The sequence below is a fragment of the Phyllobates terribilis genome, unplaced genomic scaffold (assembly GCF_046119375.1).
Source record: "Phyllobates terribilis strain yellow unplaced genomic scaffold, ASM4611937v1 Scaffold_17__1_contigs__length_24005725, whole genome shotgun sequence".
NCBI lineage: Eukaryota > Metazoa > Chordata > Amphibia > Anura > Dendrobatidae > Phyllobates > Phyllobates terribilis.
This window is the reverse complement of record NW_027362777.1, coordinates 14,206,186-14,222,179: the sequence shown is the minus strand read 5'-3', so window position 1 is coordinate 14,222,179 and position 15,994 is coordinate 14,206,186. Positions and strand designations below refer to the sequence as shown.

Genomic DNA, 15,994 nt, shown 5'->3' with positions numbered 1-15,994 from the left:
GAAATGTTCAAAAATATATAATTACAAGGATTTTTTTATTAAAAAATAATAATTGGATTTATTTTTGGCAGATGTCTGTACCAGGAGATCAAAGGAACAGCTGACATCTTCAATTTTCAAATCAGATAATTTTGAGATCCCACAAGATACAATTGAAGTTAATGCCATTATTCCAGATTTACCATCATCCCTTCACAGCAAAGATCTGTCATCTGATCCTATGAAACAGATCCTGTCTTCTGACTCATTACCAACTATTAAGGAAAATCAAAGTCACAAAATAAGCATTAAAAAACAAATTGCTCCTAAAGCAAAGAAGCCATTTTCATGTTCTGAATATGGAAATAGTTTTCCCCTCAAAAAGTCTTTTCTTAAACATGAAAAAATTCACAAAGCGAAGAATAGATTTTCTTGTTCCAAGTGTGGGAGATGTTTTAATCAGAAATCAGATTTTGTTACTCACGTGAGAACTCACATAGGGGAAAAGCCATTTTCCTGTTCAGAATGTGGGAAATGTTTTACAAAGAAATCAGATCTTATTGCACATCAGAGAACTCACACAGGGGAGAAGCCATTTTCCTGTTCAGAATGTGGGAAATGTTTTACACAGAAATCAGATCTTATTGCACATCAGAGAACTCACACAGGGGAGAAGCCATTTTCATGTTCAGAATGTGGAAACTGCTTTACAGTGAAATCAAATCTTATTGCACATCAGAGAACTCACACAGGGGAGAAGCCATTTTCATGTTCAGAATGTGGGAAATGTTTCATAAAGAAATCAAATCTTATCAGCCATCAGAGAACTCACACAGGGGAGAAGCCATTTTCATGTTCAGAATGTGGGAACTGCTTTACAGAGAAAACATATCTTATTGCACATCAGAGAATTCATACAGGGGAGAAGCCATTTTCATGTTCAGAATGTGGGAAATGTTTTGCAAATCGATCAAATCTCATCAGCCATCAGAGAACTCACTTAGGGGAGAAGCCATTTTCATGTTCAGAATGTGAGAACTGTTTTACATTGCAATCAACGCTTATCGAACATCAGAGAACTCACACAGGGGAGAAGCATTTTTCATGTTCAAAATGTGGGAAATGTTTTAACCAGAAAGCGCATCTTGATAGCCACCGGAGAACCCACACAGAGGAGAATGCCGCAGCTACACCCAACTAGTCTCTGTGCAGACTAGAAAGGCCCTAGCTGCACAACTAAAAATGCCACGGACCTAACTCTCTAATAGGCCATTTAGGAGTTTCTCGTACCTCCTGAGGAACCAGAGGGGAGGCCACAACATACTGTCAACCAGGGGAAAGGAAAATATGAAGTAAAATATGAAAACCCTGAGTGAGAAACTAAAACACATTCATATAGGGCAAAGAAGGCAAGCTAAGGAGAACCAAAAATAAAAGGAACAAGTATAATCTCCCAGAAACCTAACATTGTTAGAATGAAAAGGTACTGGGAGGGAAAGCAAACTAACCGGGAGGATAGTTTCACCTTTGTGGTGAAACTTACAAAATTCATCCTCACCAACTGTATATGTAAAACATGTCCATTTATAATGACCACAGACCAGATAAAGATTCCAAACTCACATCAAGACCACAAGATCCCAGGTACTTTCAGCTGCATCACATCTAATGTAGTTACTTAATTATATGTACCAAATGTCTAACTGGGGGTCTGTATGTAGGGGAGACAAGGCAAAAACTTAGAACAAGGATGAATTCTCATCGCCACACAATAAAAGAAAAAAAGAATAGATCTACCTGTGGCCAAACATTTTTGTATTCCTGATCACAGGATCATGGACATGAAATTACTGGTATTAAAAGGTAACTTCAAATCTCAGAGAGACAGAGTTATGACAACCTTTGACACTTGGAGCAGGAATGAATGTGTCACTTGGATTTATGTCCTTTTACTAGTGATGAGTAAATACATTCGCCACTATTCGTTACTCGCACGAATAGTACACAATTCAGGCTATTCGGCGAGTAATTAGCTATTCACCTCGGTATATTCGAGTGACCCGCCCAGTATGTTTGGCGCTTTATTTGCAGCCAATGAACATGCTGGGCTTGCTTGCCAATCACAGTAATGCCGCTGCCATCTTTGTTGTGGCATTACTGTGATTGGCTGGCCTTACAGCATCGTAGGGGGATATTTAAGCCCTGCTGGCGCCATCTTGCGCTTATTACATCAACGTAGTGTGAAAGCAGCGTATAGGGAGAGTTCCTGAGTCCAAAAAGCTCTTTTAAGAGCTATTTAGAGTGAAGATTAGTTCTCTGTTAGGTTGAGATAGCGTAGGGTGAGATTTAATACGAGGGAGAGGAAAAGGGAGGCAGGGTGTTAGCATTGCAAGTACATGCTGCAGATCTCTGCTAGGTTGCATTGTGTATAGTCAGAAGCATATAAACCGAAGAACATGGCGGTATAGATAAACCATAGTTCATATGTGGGCGCTCTCAATAATGTACAACCTACAAAAAGAGTGGAGTGACTGAGCCCCAAAAAGAGTCAGGTCAACATCATAATGTTTTATTGTGTATCCAAAATATAAAAAGAAGGTCCCACGGACACTCCTAAATAGAGCACAACTAATAAAATAGTAAGTCATGGGTGAAAACTACAAAAAGGACAGAGACAACCATGTGAGTCCACAAATATGGGTACATAAAAAGAAGTGACAATATTATCAATCCAAGTATCAATTATTCCAGTTACCAAGTAAATGGACAACGTAACTTACAATTAATTACATTAAATGTCCTATGTTAATCCATTCCTGGACACTTCAACATGAATAAACAACCAAAATATCCAGATCAATATTGTTAGAACCTTGCTCTTAGGTTTTTTCCTTTGCTGGTCACATGACCTTGTTGGCCTATTTAATCCTGCTCCGCCCTTCTGGCTTTGCTGGACTTCATTGTATAACTACTTTCTAGCTAGCCTGTGCTCTGTATCTAACTCTGTTAGTTTGCTTGGTCTACGGACCTCTGTGTTCTATATATTTTGTTTGTTCGTCTGTCTGCTACTATTTCTGTTAGGAGGTGTCCATTCTCCTCCCAGTCCTTAGTACTTGTAGGGATTCCTTCCCCACATCTATAGGTCTCCGTACAGACTAGCTTAGGACTTTAGCAGGTCTGATCGCAGGATCAGGTCCCCTGTTACATCGTAGGGATAAAGCTGAGTTCTATCGTAGGGACAGATCTCCTCTCTTTCCTTAGCTCTGGTAGCAGAACATAACAAATATATACTAAACGTCTGGACAAAGAAGAGATACCAGCTGCTTATAAAAGGTATATATTTTATTTCATCAAATTGATAAAACCAATTAACAAGACAGGGCAACAACCTCTATAAAGGAGCAACACATACATGAGCTGGGAGGGAAAATTAACCCCCAAAAAAGGCCAAAAAAATGAACATCACTAGTAAACTAGAAATATAATGCCATATACGTATTCATACAATGTACTTGTTACTAAGTGACATGAATCATACACATGATGGTAACATAACTTAATTTAAATCAATACTGAAGAGACTATCCTAATGAAAAAATACAGCCTAAAATGTCAAAGTTTAAGGTGCCAGTGCTTCAGTGACTATGATGGTCATACAGGTAATAGATAGGTATGTCATGATGTAAAACAGGCCTATGAATACAGGTAAACTGCAGACTGTGATATTTCAGTTTTTCTTTTTTAATAAATTTGCAAAAATTTCTACATTTGTTTTTTTCAGACAAGATGGGGTGCAGAGTGGACTTTAACCCCTTAATAACATCTGACGTACTAATACGCGTCTGTGCCCTGGGACTTAAGAGCCAGACCCGTATTAGTACGTCATCGCGATCGCGCGCGCACACAGGCTGTGCGGGCGCGATCGCCGCCGGGTGTCAGCTGATTGTCACAGCTGACACCCGGTACTATGTGCAGGGAGCGGTCACGCACCGCTCCCAGCACATTAACCCCCGCGATGCTGCGATCGAAGTCGATCGAAGTCGATCGCGGCATTGCGGGGGCAAGGGGAGGTGATCGGCGATACTCACCTCCTCTTCCGGCTTCCAGCGCAGTCTGCAAAGGCTTCCCGGGTGTTGCCATGACGACCCAATGTCGTCATGACAACATCCGGGTCACCAGAGAGCAGGAAGATTGCTTGGACATGCGCAGTGCATCTCCAAGCAATCTTCACACTGTGCACTTCTGACAGCCTTCATGGCATAGGGATGGTGCTCCATTCCTGTGCCATGCAGGCGATCAGAAAAAAAAAAGTGAAAGTCCCAGAGTGGGACAAAGTAATAAAGTATATAAACTGTGTGAAAGTGGAAAAAAAAAAAAAAAATGTGCAAAAATATTATAAAAAAATAAAAAAAATAATACACCAAAAATAAAAATATAATGTACCCATCAATAAATATTATTATAAAAAAAATAAAAAAAAAACAATAAAAGTACACATATTTGGTATCGCCACGTCCGGAACAACCTGACCTATAAAACTGTCCCACTAGTTAACCCCTTCAGTGAACACGGTAAAAAAAAAAAAAAAAAAAAAAAACAAGCAAAAAACAATGCTTTATCACCATACCGCCAAACAAAAAGTGGAATAACACGCGATCAAAAAGACGCATATAAATAAAAATGATACCGCTGAAAACGTCATCTCGTCCTGCAAAAAACAAGCCGCCATATAGCTCCATCAGCCGAAAAATAAAAAAGTTATAGCTCTCAGAATAAAGCGATACTAAAAAATATTTTTTTCTATAAAATAGCTTTTATTGTGTATAAGCGCCAAAACATAGAAAAATGATACAAATGTGGTACCGCTGTAAACGTACTGACCCGAAGAGTAAAGCTGCCTCATCAATTTTACCACACGCGGAACAGAATAAAAAAAAAAAAAAAAAAAACAATTCCTGAATTGTTGGTTTTTGTTTATTCTGCCTCCCAAAAATCGGAATAGAAAGCGATCAAAAAATGTCACGTGCCTGAAAATGGCACCAATAACAACGTCAAGTCATCCCGCAAAAAACGAGCCGTCACATGACTGTCTGCCAAAATCTGGAAAAATTATAGCTCTCAAAATATGGCGATGCAAAAACTAGATTTTACAAAAAATGCGTCTTTTAGTGTGTGACAGCTGTCAGTCATAAAAACCCCATATGATTCTGGCATTGCTGTAATCACACCGACCCGAAGAATAAAGTCGTCTAATCACTTATACCGCACAAGGAACAGCGTCAAAAATAAACTCTTGAGTTAGGATTGGGCTAGGGTTAGGGCTGGGTTTGGGGCTAGGGTTGTGCTGGGGCTAGGGTTGTGCTGGGGCTAGGGTTGTGCTGGGGCTAGGGTTGTGCTGGGGCTAGGGTTGTGCTGGGGCTAGGGTTGTGCTAGGGTTAGGGCTGGGGTTGGGATTTTTTTCAAAAGTAAGAAAAAAAGATGACGATATGGCGACTAGTGTTGAGAGCAAGTGCTCGCTACTTGAGTTTGCATCAGGTGCTCTGGTATGCATTTAGTATCGTGGGTATTTGAGTGACATGCTCGAGTCTCTGCCCCATATGCTTCGCGGCCAAAAAACTTTACGGGGATTGCCTGCCATGCACGAGCGATCCCCGCATGTTTTTTTTTGGGTGTCTAATAACCGTGAAACATGCGGAGCAGGGACTCGAGCATGTCACTCGAGCACACGTTGTACATGGTGCATACCTGAGTACCCGATGCAAACTCAAGTAACGAGCACTTGCGCTCAAGAATAATGAAAACTTATTCAATATGATGACCTAATGTAAACAAATAATGTGCCGTACCTCTGGGTTCAAAATGTTCACTATACACCTTAATAAAATCTTTGAGGGGTATAGTTTCCAAAATGGGGACACTTGTGGGGGAGCTCCACTGTTTAGGCACATCACGGGCTCTCCAAACGCGACATGGTGTCCGCTAACAAATTGAATGGAAAATCGGCTCAAATTGTTAGCGGACGCCATGTTGCGTTTGGAGAGCCCCTGTGTGTCCAAACATTGGAGCTCCCCCACAAGTGACCCCATTTTGGAAACTAGACCCCCCAAGGCACCTATCTAGATGCATAGTGAGCACTTAGAACCCCCAGGTGCTTCACAAATTGATTCGTAAAAATGAAAAAGTGAAAAAAAAAACACTTTTTCATTTTTATGAATCAATTTGTGAAGCACCTGGGGTTCCAAGTGCTCACTATGAATCTAGATAGGTGCCTTGGGGGGTCTAGTTTCCAAAATGGGGTCACTTGTGGGGGAGCTCCAATGTTTGGGCACACAGGGACTCTCTAAATGCAACATGGTATCCGCTAACAAATTGAATGGAAAATCGGCTCAAATTGTTAGCGGACACCACATTGCGTTTGGAGAGCCCCTCTGTGCCCAAACTTTGGAGCTCCCCCACAAGTGACCCCATTTTGGAAACTAGACCCCCCAAGGCACCTTTCTAGATGCATAGTGAGCACTTGGAACCCCCAGGTGCTTCACAAATTGATTCGTAAAAATGAAAAAGTGAAAAAAAAAACACTTTTTCATTTTTATGAATCAATTTGTGAAGCACCTGGGGTTCCAAGTGCTCAGTATGAATCTAGATAGGTGCCTTGGGGGGTCTAGTTTCCAAAATGGGGTCACTTGTGGGGGAGCTCCAATGTTTGGGCACACAGGGACTCTCCAAATGCAACATGATATCCGCTAACAAATTGTCGGCTCAAATTGTTAGCGGATATCATGTTGCATTTGGAGAGTCCCTGTGTGCCCAAACATTGGAGCTCCTCCACAAGTGACCCCATTTTGGAAACTAGACCCCCCAAGGCACCTATCTAGATGCATAGTGAGCACTTGGAACCCCTAGGTGCTTCACAAATTAATTCGTAAAAATGAAAAAGTGTTTTTTTTTTCACTTTTTCATTATTACGAATCAATTTGTGAAGCACCTGGGGGTTCCAAGTGCTCACTATGCATCTAGAAAGGTGCCTTGGGGGGTCTAGTTTCCAAAATGGGGTCACTTGTGGGGGAGCTCCAAAGTTTGGGCACAGAGGGGCTCTCCAAACGCAATGTGGCGTCCGCTAACAATTTGAGCCGATTTTCCATTCAATTTGTTAGCGGATACCATGTTGCATTTAGAGAGTCCCTGTGTGCCCAAACATTGGAGCTCTCCCACAAGTGACCCCATTTTGGAAACTAGACCCCCCAAGGCACCTATCTAGATGCATAGTGAGCAGTTGGAACCCCCAGGTGCTTCACAAATTGATTCATAAAAATGAAAAAGTGTTTTTTTTTTCACTTTTTCATTGTTACGAATCAATTTGTGAAGCACCTGGGGGTTCCAAGTGCTCACTATGCATCTAGATAGGTTCCTTGGGGGGTCTAGTTTCCAAAATGGGGTCACTTGTGGGGGAGCTCCAATGTTTGGGCACACAGGGACTCTCTAAATGCAACATGGTGTCCTCTAACAAATTTAACGGAAAATCGGCTCAAATTGTTAGCGACACCATGTTGCGTTTGGAGAGCCGCTGTGTGCCCAAACATTGGAGCTCCCCCACAAGTGACCCCATTTTGGAAACTAGACCCCCCAAGGCACCTATCTAGATGCATTGTGAGCACTTGGAACACTCAGGTGCTTCACAAATTGATTCATAAAAATGAAAAAGTGTTTTTTTTTTTCATTGTTACGAATCAATTTGTGAAGCACCTGGGGGTTCCAAGTGCTCACTATGCATCTAGAAAGGTGCCTTGGGGGGTCTAGTTTCCAAAATGGGGTCACTTGTGGGGGAGCTCCAAAGTTTGGGCACACATGGGCTCTCCAAACACAACATGGCGTCCGCTAATTATTCAAGCAAATTTTACAATCAAAAAGTCAAATAGCGCTCCTTCCCTTCCGAGCCCTGCCGTGCGCCCAAACAGTATTTTTTCCCCAAATATTGGGTATCTGCGTGCCCAGGGGAAATTGCACAACAAATTTTGGGGTCCATTTTTTCTTGTTACCCCTGTGAAAATAAAAAAAATTGGGTCTAAATTAACATTTTTGTGAAAAAAGTTAAATGTTCATTTTTTTCTTCCACATTCAAAAAATTCCTGTGAAGCACCTGAAGGGTTAATAAAGTTCTTGAATGTGGTTTTGAGCACCTTGAGGGGTGCAGTTTTTAGAATGGTGTCACTTTTGGGTATTTTCTGTCATAAAGACCTCTCAAAGTGACTTCAAATGTGATGTGGTCCCTAAAAAAATGGTTTTGTAAATTTTGTTGGAAAAATGAGAAATCGCTGGTCAACTTTTAACCCTTATAGCTCCCTAACAAAAAAAAATTTTGGTTCCAAAATTGTGCTGATGTAAAGTAGACATGTGGGAAATGTTATTTATTAACTCTTTTGTGTGACATATCGCTCTGATTTCAGGGCTTAAAAATTCAAATTTTGAAAATTGCAAAATTTTCAAAATTTTTGCCAAATTTCCGTTTTTTTCACAAATAAACGCAAGTGATATCGAAGAAATTTTTCCACAATCATGAAGTACAATATGTCACGAAAAAACAGTCTCAGAATCAGGGGGATGCGTTGAAGCGTTCGAGAGTAATTACCTCATAAAGTGACAGTGGTCAGAATTGTAAAAATTTGCCCGGTCATTAACGTGCAAACCACCCGCGGGGCTTAAGGGGTTAATGAGAAAAAAAAATGAACTTTTTAGAATTTACCAAATGGCTGCAATGAAACAAAGAGGGAAAAATTTAAAGGGGTCTGAATACTTTCCATACCCAGTGTATATATTAGTATAAAATAACCCCTATACATTTAAAACCCACATCTAACATATTGATACAATAATTCACATAGACGACTATATTGTCACTGTAGTCTTCTATCCCACACGTGTAGGGTCATCCGCGCGGATAGACACGCAACTGCCTTGCTCGTACAATTGAGCTGGTCCCTCAGCCACTGGAAACAGACATCCCGCACGACCCATCAACCCAGGCAAAAGCTTTCCTAAGGATGAATAAAAACAATTAAAAACACCAATACATCTACAATAAAACCATAAGATATTAAAAGAAACCCCCATCTACCCATTAGCCTCTATTATAGGAAGGTACTGAACCCAAAGCTTTCATTAAGTCCTGCCGGTGCTAGGGTACCCCGTCGATAGATCCACTTACTCTCCAGTTGTGCTAAAATCCTCCCCAGGTCCCCTCCTCTTGCTCCCATGGTGACTTGATCAATATCTATGATGCGGAATTCTCTTGGGCTGCATTGATGGTGGTGTAAAAAATGGCGTGGTAAAGTTTTGAGTGCTAGGGTCTTCCACCGTTTTGGCTTTGATAATGTCCCTAACTTGCTCTCTTACTCAAATTTTTAATTCTTTAGTAGTAAGTCGACATATATCTTTTTACAAGGACATTGGGCATAATAAATTACGCCCTTCGAGGTACAATTTAAATGTGCCCTTATTTCAAATGTTTTGGAGCCACCAAAACTATCAAACTTCTTTGCCTTCTTCAAATATCCACACGCCTTACAAAGCCCGCACGGGAAAAAAACATTAATCTCTTTCCTGTTATCCTGTTTATCTCTACATCTCTCCGGATCATAGTGACTGTGAACCAACAGATCTTTTAAGTTTGGACTTTGCTTCGCCACCATTGAGGGTGCTGGGGGGAGGATTTGACGGAGGATCGGATCTGTTAATAGAACTTACTAGTGCTTCTGTAAAATTGATCTCACTTCAGGCCACTGATTGTTATATACCGAAATAAATCGTACCTCCTCCGATTTGTTGATGTTTTTTTTATTGCCATAAATTAATTGATCTCTTGGGGTTCGTGCTGCTATCCTGTAACCCCGTCTGATTAACCTATGGCTATATCCCCTCTTCAAACCGATTAGCCAATTCTGTCGCTTGTTCCTCAAATGTTTTCTCATTAGAGCATATCCTCTTGGCCCTAAGGAACTGACCTATTGGAATTCCTCTTATGGTGGAGGGTGGGTGTGCCAATTCTGCCTGTAACAACGAGTTTGTCGCAGTTGGTTTCCTAAATATGTCAGTAGTTATAATACCATTCTCAGATACCCCGATTTTTAAATCCAAGAAGTCCAGACTTCTTTCGAATTTATATGTTAGCCAAATATTCAAATTGTTATCATCCAGCTTGGTCATAAGCCTCTCCAAATCTCTGGCCGTAGCCTCCCACACAAACCATATATCATCAATGTATCTCATCCTTCCCTGGACCAAGTCCATCTCAACAGTGGTATCCCCCTGGAATATATCCCGCTCCCACACCCCCAAAAAAAGGTTGGCGTAGGAGAAGGAACAGGAGGCCCCCATATCGGAGCCCTGTTGTTGTAAGTAGATGTTCTTTTTGAAAATAAACACATGTCGAAGGACAAATTCCAGGAGGACCACGAGCAGCTCGGCCAGGGACAGCTTGAGACCACTTGACGTCAGATACCACGAAACCACCCTAATACCATCTTCATGTTTAATGAACGTATAAAGTGTCTCTACGTCTGCAGTGACCATGACTATATGGTCACCGAGGCAGAGGTGATCCAATCTTTGTAGGGCGGCCGTGGTATCTTGTAGGAGGGCAGGCCAGAGACCAAGAGCTTCAAGTAGTGATCAACTACACTAGATATAATTTCACACAAACTGCCATTACCGGCAACAATTGGCCTACCTGGCGGATCAATCGGATTTTTGTGATGTTTTGGAATTAAGTCAAAGGTGGCCAAACGAGGCTGTAGTTTGCGCACCGTATCCAACAGCTCTTTTGGTATCACACCCTGTTTGAATGCCCCTTCGAGGATAGACACCAACTCATCCTGGAAAAAGGATAGGGGATTATAAGAAAGTTTTTTTATAACAATAGGGGGTATTCAGAAGTTTATATGCTAGCTTTTTGTAAAGGCTGACTGGCCAGACAACGAGGTTTACCCATTTGTCCGCAGGTTTAAAAATAACATCTTTCAATTTTTGTAAATATTTTAGCGTCATTTTTTCCATTTTACTTAGGTTAGATTTCCAAGGCGTACATTGGGAAAGATTCTCAATGTCCAAAGTGACCAACTTAGTGAATACCTCAATGGCAGGACATAGGCTGAGGGCTGGAAATTTCTTAGATTTGTTACATAGATTATGGGGAAAGTCACTAACCTCTGAATTACTTTCTGCCTCCAGAGATTCCAGGGTTTCCAATGCTTCCCTTTCTTCTCTGGTAGGAAATAGGTCACGCAACGCTGTTTTGTAATGTAATTTTTTGTAAATGAGTTTCCTTGCAAATAGATGTGTATCTTTCACCGTCGTGAACTGGTCTAGGTGATAAGAGGGAGAATAGAGTGTTAGTTGAGTTGTGGATAAGGTATGGGTAGATAAGGTAATTAATTTATCTGTCACCACCTACCTTTTATATGCAGCTGGTATCTCTTCTTTATCCAGATGTTTAGTATATATTGATCTGGATATTTTCGTTGTTTAATGTAACTTACAAGCACAGTATACAATCATGCATATGTGTTATCCTGGCACAACGTTGTGCACAACGCCCCCCGAAGAGTCTCACGCGAAACACGCGTCGGGGTCCCAGCGAGACACTGGTCCATACAGCACTATGGGTATGTTATGACTCATCTTTATGTCAGTGTCAATTTCTCTTCCCAGGCAATGTCAGTATATTTCTGGACATCATAGAAGGTTACACATGTCTTATGGGCACCTTTACTGTTATGATGCCAGGATAACACATATGCATGATTGTATCCTGCGCTTGTAAGTTACGTTGTCCAATTACTTGGTAACTGGATTTATTGATACTTGGATTGATAATATTGTCACTTCTTTTCATGTACCCATATTTGTGGACTCACATGGTTGTCTCTCTGTCCTTTGTGTAGTTTTCACCTATGACCTACTATTTTTTTGGTTGTGCTCTATTTAGGAGTGTCTGTGGGACATCCTTTTCATATTTTTAATACACAGTAAAACTGATTTTTTATCTGGAATAATTATGATATTGACCTGACTCTTTTTTGGGCTCTGTCACTCCACTCTTTTTTGGTAGGTTGTGCATTGTGTATAATGTAGGAACAGATTATGGGAGTAGGGAGAGAGGCAGGGTTTCATATCCAGTACCATAATTGATAAAACAGCTCCTTTTAGAGAAAAATATTATTCCTTAGTACCTGCATATACTAAACAATTTTTTCAGCTAAATAATATTCCTGGCCTATTGCTAAAATAGCGTATATTTATCTAGCAGTTGTGCGACTGGCGCAAAGCCTGCTGAGCTATGCAAACTAAACTATTTACCAGTAATTTTCCTGAGTCTGCTGTTGCCGTGTCTAATAAAGCTAAAAAAAATGACCCACACATTGCTACATACAGGGACTTTATACATAACACATCTGTGAGGGTATTTGTGAAAAATAAAGCCAGGGATTTTTTTTCATAAAGCATTTAATATGGGAAAGGGCGACGTTAAGGAACGGGGATGTGGATGTGGTGGTGCCCAAAGATCAGAAGTAGTGATGAGCGAGCGTGCTCGACACTGCTCGGTACTCGCCTGAGGATCTCACTGCTCGACATGCTTGGCGAGTATTTTTAGGATGCTTGGGCGAGAGCTCGAGTCCCTGCCCTGCATGTCTGGTACTCTTAAGAGAGCCAGTGAACATGCAGGGATTGTCTGCCACTCACTGTAATGCCGTTGCCATCTTGGTTGTGGCATTACAGTGATTGGCAGGCCGCATATCGTCATAGGGTATATATAAGACCTGGTGCCCCTATGCTCATCACAGTCTAACCCGGAAACAGGCAGAGTAGGGAGAGGTGTTGCTGTGTGAAGGACAGAATTGGCAGTGTAATAGTTAGGTATAGGTATTCCACACCAAGATAGAGATCCATCTGAACTAACAGTCCTTCTGAGGACTAATCCAGCTGCATATATTCAGTGGTGATAGCAGGAGTTAGGCAGGCAGGTTTTGTGGACACTGTATACAGCACAATAGGGTCCATTGCACGTTATGTCTGCTCCTGCTGTTACAGATATCTGTAGACATGGCCCCAGATATCAGGGGCCAGGGCTAATTTTTTTTTTATCTTAATCCTGATTAGTAGCTTAAAAAGCAATACAGTACACCATTTTGCTGCTCCATATGCTTGTTAGCAGAATACAGGCATTTTTTTTTTATTTTATTCACATTGCTGTATTGTAAAGCAGAGACAATTTTCCATCATCACACCTGATCCCATATTACTGCCGTAATAATAGACATTTTGTCGAGCGTGCCAAATATACTCGATTTAAAGTCAGCCAGCTGTGTGTTGTTGAACCTATTCACACTTGGTGGTTGAACAATACTATACTAAAAGGCCCCAGCCTAAAACCGTGGTCATCACACCTGATCCCATATTACTGCCATAATAATACAGACATTTTGTGGAGAATACCAAATATACTCTATTTAAAGTCAGCCAGCTGTGTGTTGTTGAACTTATTCACACTTGGTCGCTGAACAATACTATACTAAAAGGCCACAGCGTAAAACTGTGGTCGTCACTAGTGTTGAGCGAATTTGTTCGGCGAATGTTCGAAAGTTTCAAATTCGGCACGAATATGGCACATTCGGATTTGTGATCACAAAGGCGAGCAAACTTTCTTAAAATCTGAAAAGTTTAAGAATTTGCACGGGACCATGAATACAGGGCAACCACGGCGTTTTGAACAGTTTTGCTAGCATAGTGCAAGTGTATGATGGGCGGTGATATGTGTCTGGTGAGTGGGTGCTGTGGAGAGCTTAGAACAGGTCAGATCAGCGGCGCACTTTTTTTTCTTTTTTCCTGTGGGCGGTAACTTTAACTGAGGAAAGCGCAGCCAGCCAATCATAGCGCAGGAAGCATCTACACTGTCCAGACATAAGGGCTTCTGCAATTGGCTGCAGAAATCACATGTCCTCTCAATATAAAAAGCGGCCATGTTCCCTCAGCACCATTATATCCATGTCACTGCTGGAGACAGACGCAGCTCAGTGTTCTCCTGTGTAATGAGAGATATTAGCTAGATAGATGGGCGCTTGTATCGTAGTCAGATAGTGTAGATAATTCCTGGCCTGTGTACCTCTGCAACCGCTGGTGCAGCACATTTTTGGTGTTCTTGTGCAAGTACTGAGATTCTGACAGAAACAGATGGCCCATGCCATACAATAGTGCTGTGCACCGCTGGTATAGAGCTCCATGTCTCAGTATACCTTCAATCTTGTTTTGCACTTGCTAATGTGATCAAGCAAGCGCAGTGCACCTTTTCATTTAGTGGGGTTGAAAACGTGCTCTGCACAGTCTGCAGAGCTTCTTATTGCAGAACACAAAATCTGTTTTTTTCTGCTGCTATTGGGATATTGAAAGCTGTGTGCACTAAAGTTTTTTTAGTGTCAGATACTATTTTAGTGGAGTTGAACTTTTCTCTTGCTACGCCCAGTCCAAAAAATATTTTTTCCTGTGCCAAAAGTCATACAGTGCTATAAGCCAGCTACTAAGTCAGTGGCGGTCAAATTCAGATGGACGCAGAACTTATGCAGAGCAACCCAAAAATATACAGCTGGCTAGATCTGCGTTTGAAATATTTGGGAGCATATATTCTATGTCATACTGGCCTCATCCACATTAAAAAAAAAGTCTTCTGTTCCTAAAGTAATACAGCAGGGGACATCTCAGTTTGAAATTGTTTGGAGAATATCTTGTCGGTTTTATCAGCCTCATGCACACTAACAAATTTCTTTTGTGTATTAGTAATGTTATACGGCAGGCCATATCTTACCTTGTCATTTAGTGTCGCTGAAATTCAGGTGTGTGCTGCGCTATTGCACAGGAAAAAAAACATATTTTTCTTTAGTTAATTGCGTGCTCCTACCACTGTATCTGACCAACATGAGTGGGAAAAAGAAAGGGCGTGGTAGAAGGGGGAATAGGCTTGGTGTTCAAGGTGTACGTGGGGTATGTGGTAATGTTAGTGAAAGCACTAGTGAACCAACACAAACAGGTCCTATCCAAAGACAACTGACAACTTATGTTAGTCCTTTGGCAGCCGCACAGCGATACGCCTTGTTGATAAGGCCCAGAAAGAGCAGGTGCTCCAGTGGATGGCAAGCTCTGCTTCTAGTGGCGTCTCCTCCTCTTCCTCCACCTCAACATCACACGCAGTACAGTCCTCAGAGGTGGCTCCCCAATTACTCATGTTTTCCCCTCGTCACAACTGGCTGTAGCGAACCACAGATGGGCGAGTCTGTAGAACTATTCACCCATTCTACACCATGGGCATCAGAAGTGTACTCCAAACAGTCACAGAGTCAAGGGGAGGAAAGCATCTGCAACGATGCCCAAATTTTTTTTAGCTTGGATTTGGGGCAGGACGAAGTAGGGTACGAGCAGGTTCCTGAACCTCATCACCAGACGTTAACCACAGGGGAGGGAGGTGATCCCAATGAGACTCAGATACCTGAGGCTCATGCGGATTGTACTGTGCTGTCAGGGCAACAAGAGGAGAGGGGTCACTCTGAGGGCGAGGAATGGGATAACACATTGGATGATGACGAGGTTGAAGATCCTACTTGGTGTGAACTCAGAGTCACGCAGCGGAGTAGCTCATCAGAGGAGATGGAGGAGGAAGACGAGGAGGTTACATTTCACCCTACGGCACAGACATGGAATGATGCAAGCACGAGGAGCACTGCATCCTTCCTTATCTAAATCTACGTGTGCTAGGGTGCATTTCACCACAGACACCAGGACGAGTAAGCATAGCCAAGGGCGTTACATCTCGCTGACTGGGCACTGGGTGACTCTGGTGGCCGTGGGGGAAGGGGCTGATCCACAAATCTTGGAATCCCCAAGGCTTGCAGAAGAAACCTCTGCATTTCCCACTTCCTCCGCTGCTTCTGCGTCCTCCACCTCCTCTAGGGCCTCCACCTGCACACTCAACCTC

General features: G+C 41.9%; 2 protein-coding genes across 2 annotated transcripts in view; one reads left to right on the top strand and one right to left on the bottom strand.

Annotated features, from left to right (window-relative positions):
* LOC141176100 (uncharacterized) overlaps positions 1–4,107 on the top strand; it is a 30,928-nt gene extending 26,821 nt beyond the window's left edge. Inside the window, exon 7 of the mRNA XM_073660092.1 lies at positions 72–4,107. Within this exon, the coding sequence (XP_073516193.1) occupies positions 72–1,180 (1,109 nt within the window). The 3' untranslated portion in view covers positions 1,181–4,107. The remainder of the gene's footprint in view (positions 1–71) is intronic.
* Positions 1–15,994, bottom strand: part of LOC141176198 (gastrula zinc finger protein XlCGF66.1-like) — an 83,048-nt gene that overhangs the window by 65,473 nt on the left and 1,581 nt on the right. The gene's annotated exons all lie outside the window — the stretch shown is intronic.